At 42.3% G+C, this 5,576-nt stretch overlaps 1 protein-coding gene across 1 annotated transcript; it reads left to right on the top strand.

Moving 5' to 3' along the window:
• The first annotated feature begins 1,660 nt into the window (after positions 1 to 1,660).
• LOC138053501 (uncharacterized protein YdhS-like) lies at positions 1,661 to 3,568 on the top strand. Its single transcript, XM_068900131.1, has one exon. It carries the CDS (start codon positions 1,661 to 1,663, stop codon positions 3,566 to 3,568), a length of 1,908 nt encoding a protein of 635 aa, XP_068756232.1.
• The last annotated feature ends 2,008 nt before the right edge of the window (positions 3,569 to 5,576 follow it).

Raw genomic sequence — 5,576 nt, 5'->3', positions numbered from 1 at the left:
GATCCCATCCGATCCCATCCGATCCCATCCGATCCGATCCAGTCCGGTCCGGTCCGGTCCGGTCCGATCCGATCCTGGTTTTGCCAACGGCCTAAAATTTGGTCAAAAATTCCAGTTTTGTTATATTGTACCGTTAACAGCGCTAAAGGGTGAATGAATTACTCTAGCTGTGCCATGTTATTTTGATTTTCAAGTTACTCATTCGTTACTTCAACTAGAAGCGCCAAAAAGCTTACACTGGGTTGTCTGTGGTACGCGTTACAGAAAAAAAAAGGCACTGAATTGGGTGGTATTGAACTGCAGCGTTCCAGTTATTTTTTTCAAGTGGGGCGACATTAAGACCATTTGAGGGGTCATCCACATGTCGCGGCAGCAGAGGCCGTTTGGCTCACACGTTCACACGTTTAATTATTTTTTAATGTCCTGTCCCATTTTAAGGTCTTTCAGTTTTTTAAGCTTTGGTAATAAATTCAGCTCAAAGATAACAAAACACGCTCTTGAGTAAAATTCACTCGTTTCTTCTTTAACTAAAAGTTCTGCAAAAAAAATTAACTGCAAGTTACTCTGACGGACGTTTTCCAGCATGTCTTGCAGTTGCACTAAGCAAACGTTTATTGCACACACTAAGAAAGGACTGAAGGTGTTGTTTCCGCTTCATAATGCCTCTTCTTGTTAGTCTGATCTGATACCAGGTCCGAACATTGTTTGGCTTTGCGTTTGCACCAGAAAAAGACAAGCCAAAAGACAGATGAAGAAAAAAAATTACATAGTTTTTATATATAACTGTGAATCGAATTCTCATCGAAAGATTAATGACAATCGATCTTAAAAACACGAAAATTTCTGCAGTCTCTAACTTTTATGAATAAACGGAAAGGTCATGATGTTTTGAAGTGCTAGATTTCTATCCCATATGAACCATGTGAGTGTTAGCCCTACTGATCGAAATGGGCCCACACAAGGACAGAGAAAACTCTGACCAGGGTGGGAATTGAACCGACGTCTTTCGGGTTAGATCTCCGCCGCTCTACCGACTGAGCTACAAGGTCAGACGGGAGCAGGCCGTGGGAACTGAAGATGTTAAAGTCACGGCAATGAACATGTACATCTAGCACTTCACATTACACTCTATTCAGTTAACTCTGATTAAAATATAAAGTGCTACACGGCCAACGTTTGTATAAACGTAACCTTTCCTTTCCTTCTTTTGTCTATTTATTTTAGCTTAGTTATGTAATAATCATAAATCGTCATTTTCTCTGTAAATTTGTTGTGTAACTTGTTTATAGATATTGCAACTCGTTTCTTGTAAATTGTCATACTCCGTTCGTGCTAGTCTGATGTTGACAAACCTGTAAGATCCCGTCAAGACAAACGATTTTCTTTGTAGTGGAAAAAGTATGTTAATGTGCTGACGCGCAGACCTAGTGCGTCTCGCAGGTGTCATTTTGACGTGTGATTGGCAATTTTTTGTTCAGTCAGATTAAGAACGTATAAAAAGAGCTGTATAGGACTAGCTGAGCGAGAGCTGTAAGATCGACCCGAGAACACCAAATAAAGAGGTGAAAGAGCAGAAGTGTTGAGGAGTCTTTCTTCACCTATATTTGATTCTCCTTCACTTTGCTTTCTATCATTACAGGTATCTGAACTACGAACAAAGATGAACGGAACTGGCCCAGTGTATGATATCGCAATAGTGGGAGCTGGTGCCTATGGCACGTCTGTGCTTGGCCAAATGTCTTCAAACATGATACCTAAAGGGCACGGTCCATTCCGTATTCTGGTGGTGGAGTCTAGTCAAGACGTAGGACCAGGAATGCCATACTCAAAATACATGACCATTCCTGAACACATAGTTAATATCGCTGGCGGATGTACCCAGGTCACAGCCACCTATATACCATTACCTGAAAGATCTGACTTTCTGCTTTGGTTACGCTCCCTCCCTTCGGAGTACAGAGTGAGTCTGGGGACTGATGCAAGCGAGAATCCAACCTGGTTAAATAAACCTTTTCCAAGATTTGTGGTGGGTCTCTATTTAAGCAACCGTTTCAGTCAGTTTGTGATGGCGCTCAGAGATAAGGGCTTCACAGTGGATGTTCGGCGCCTGACAAAGGTTACTTCCGTTCTACCGAAAAATGTTTTGGGTAGGTTTGGGTATGAACTTGAGCTTGACAGGAAGAGTAAAGTCTTTGCTGGAAACTTGTTCCTTGCGAGAGGACATTGGACCTACAACAGGTTTCCGAATTTTTCACACTGGCTTCCTTCACCCTTTCCACCACGAGACATCCAGAACAGAACCGAACTTGGAGGTAACTCAGGGATATTTGGCTGTTCATTATCAGGAATAGACGCTGTGCTGACTCTAAGTAAAAAGAATGGGTCATTTCAGTCAATGCATCAAAACGGCAAGGACTACTGGAAGTTCGTACCTTTTCAAGGAGCCGAAGAATTCAAGATGACAATGTATGGACGCAAGGCAATTCTCCCTCAAGTGATGGGCGTGGTTGTAAACAAGATTTTCAAGCACAAATACCTAACACCTGCATTTTTTATTCCTATCATTGAAGCCAATGGCGGGTTTCTTCCACTGGATGACTTCTGGTATCTCCTAAAGAAAGAAGTCTATGATGAAGTTCCTCGACTTCGTCCGCACCTGCCAGACTGCTGGGAAACGATGCCGTTAGAAGAAGCGGCTACTATAGTGAGAAAGCTACTGCAAACAACTGATCCGGTCGAGAGATTAAGCCGAGAACTCGAAGAAGCGAAAGAGAGTCTGAAAACTGGCGTTCCTGTACTTCTTCAGAATGTTTTTTATCAGTCTTACGCAGTGTTTGACGAGGCCTTCAACTACTTTTCAGCCGAAGATCGCATCAGGTTCGAAGAAATCAAGACGGAACTGCACCTCCTTATTGGTCCCTTCCCAGTTCAAAATGCTGAAAAGATCCTGGCTCTCATGAAAGACGGCTACCTTGAAGTAAAAAAGATTGGAACAAACTATGAAATTCAGGAAGCAGAAGATAAAAGTGGCATCAAACTGTCATGGAAACAGGACGGTGATACCACGTGTGAGGCCCATCATGACGTCATGATCGATGCCACTGGTCAGAATGCTGCGTTTGGGAAAGATTTCTCCCCCTTGACGATATCTCTACGAAACGCGAAACTAATCAAAGAGATTTTGGTCCCTTTCCGGAATGCCATGGAGTCCCACCATCATAGAGATCATCCAAACGTTGTGACAAGGAATGGGGTCAATTATTTCCGCCCGTCTGGTGCCCTCATCGATATCAACAATTTCTCCTTGGTTCCTGGAACTGACGATCCTTCACCTCCCATATATTACATGGGACCCTTTACTATGGGACAGGTGGCATTCCCACAGGACATGAGTGTCGTCACAACAGCCGCTGAACGGGCAGTGGCAGACCTTATCAAACGAGGCGTGCTTGAACGTGATGTTAACTACGAAGTGGAGCATGACCCAACGCCAATTTACGGATGGCTAGTGAATACTAAGGGCTGGGACCTTGTACTATGGGACAAGTGGCATTCCCACAGGGCATGAGTGTCGTCTGACTAAAGCCACTGAAAGGGTAGTATAACACTTTATCGAACGAGGTGGCTTGAACCTGATGTTTACTATAAAGTGAATGGAGCATGATCCAACGCTAATTTACGGATGGCTAGTTAATTCCTAAGGGTAACTTAGCCGCGCAAATTAAATAGAGCGAATGTCCAAGGTCTTCATCACGATCAACGAAGAAGAAATTTAACCTTGGGACTAAAATTTTAGGATGTGAGAGATAGGGATTCTGGCTTTATTCTAAAAGTGTTATTATTTCCCTCTCCCGGAACTAAAATCTAGTAAATTATGGAAGTCATGAAATACAATTTTACTGCAAAACCTGCTACTTTGACATAGGATGGTCCGCCGAGGGGCAATAGCTGTAGCAGGTTTGCCCAAAATCAATCTTCACATTTTCCGCTCGCTGATATTTCCCTGCACTCTTTACAGTATATTTGTTTGGGGGCAGGAAGCTCAGCGTGATTTGAAAAAGATCCTTACCTTGCAAAAACGAGCACTTTGTCTGATTTTCTCTCCCAACAATAGCTTTCTTTATTGCTTCGAACATTCCACCTACTAATAGGCTCTACTTTGAAACGGTTTCCGCCATAATGCATGATGTTTCTACTAATTCAACACCTATGAATATTCGTCAGTTTTTTATTCATTCATCTGATGTATAAGCATATATATAACAAGCGTTTCTCTTCTGCAAAGAAGTTTTTTATTCAGGAATCTACACTCTTGGACAAAAAGGGTTGAGAATATTAAAAACAGGGGTTATTTTGCGCACTACGTCCTCAATATCGCACATTATTAGCCATCCCCCTCCCCACTACAACCAATGTTGATAAGCCCAGGTTCGACATGCTTTGTTTTGCCTAGCAACATTGATCAGGGGGGTGGGGGCAAAAAGAGAGAAATATTCCACATATGCAAATTAGTTAACCTTGGATAATACACAACACTATTCAGGAAGGCATAAAAATCTCACAAAAACCAACATATTTGCTATTGCAGGGAAAAAAAAAACTTTCCATTTCATTGCGTGCGTGCAAACAAGCTGCCAACAAACTGTTCAGCATCAAACCCTTTACTGAAAAACCATTTACTTGAATTATCAAGCAAAAATGGGCAACAAGCTTTCTTTCAAATAATTTTTGACTAACAAAAGTTAGTGAAATTTCCAATTGTTACCGGAAGACTGTGCAGAATTGAGTACAAATAAATATAAATAAGCCAGGCAACAGAGATCACAGATCCACTCAAGTTGTTTAATTCTTTCTCTGTCTTTGTTAAACCTATAAGTTACTAGAGAATTTTCCATTTGATTTCAGTGTTGCACACAGCTCACTTTGATTACGGCTCGACGGGCGAAAGATTGTTGTCGAAGTCCATTACTCGCTGCTTTCAAGATTCCATATATTTATTTTTCACCGCCTGTCTTGTTTATCCAATCGGCGTTCCATTCTTTACCTCCATAAGGGTAAATTTTGTTTAAAGATCCTCCAAAACGCCACTTGCGTTTCAATCTTTGACGCCATTGCATGTTAATGAAATATTCTACTGTGTCAACCAGAGAAACTGCCCGCTGAAATCCTACCAAAATACGCGCAGAAGACTCTACACACAAAGACACCACTTAGGGAGTGATCATTTTCGTCACCAGAGCCTTGGATCGACACTAGGAGCTCTTCTCTCCCTCAATCAAGAGAAGAGCTCTGGGGTCGAGATTGGGGAGTGATAGGAAAGACTTTTCCCGACACGGAAAAAAAAAGAAAACAAAAAAAATTCACCCATTTTCCGACTGGGATTCAATTTAGTAAAAAAAAACAGAATTTTGGTCGTGGGAGGCGCGGTGGCCTATGGAGAGTGTGCACTACTCCGGAGCGAGTGGTTCGGGTTCGGGTTCTGGCTGGGGACATTGTGTTTTGTTCTTGGGCAAGACACTTTAAATTTACTCCCACGGTGCCTCTCTTCACCCAGGTGTATAAATGGGTACCGGCGA

Source organism: Montipora capricornis, chromosome 6 (assembly GCF_036669925.1).
Source record: "Montipora capricornis isolate CH-2021 chromosome 6, ASM3666992v2, whole genome shotgun sequence".
NCBI lineage: Eukaryota > Metazoa > Cnidaria > Anthozoa > Scleractinia > Acroporidae > Montipora > Montipora capricornis.
The sequence above is the reverse complement of the archived record's forward strand: the minus strand, read 5'-3'. Positions and strand labels throughout refer to the sequence as shown.

What these genes read in the sequence shown, in the direction of transcription:
- LOC138053501 (XM_068900131.1), top strand. Translation starts at nt 1,661, where the DNA reads ATGAACGGAACTGGCCCAGTGTATGATATCGCAATAGTGGGAGCTGGT.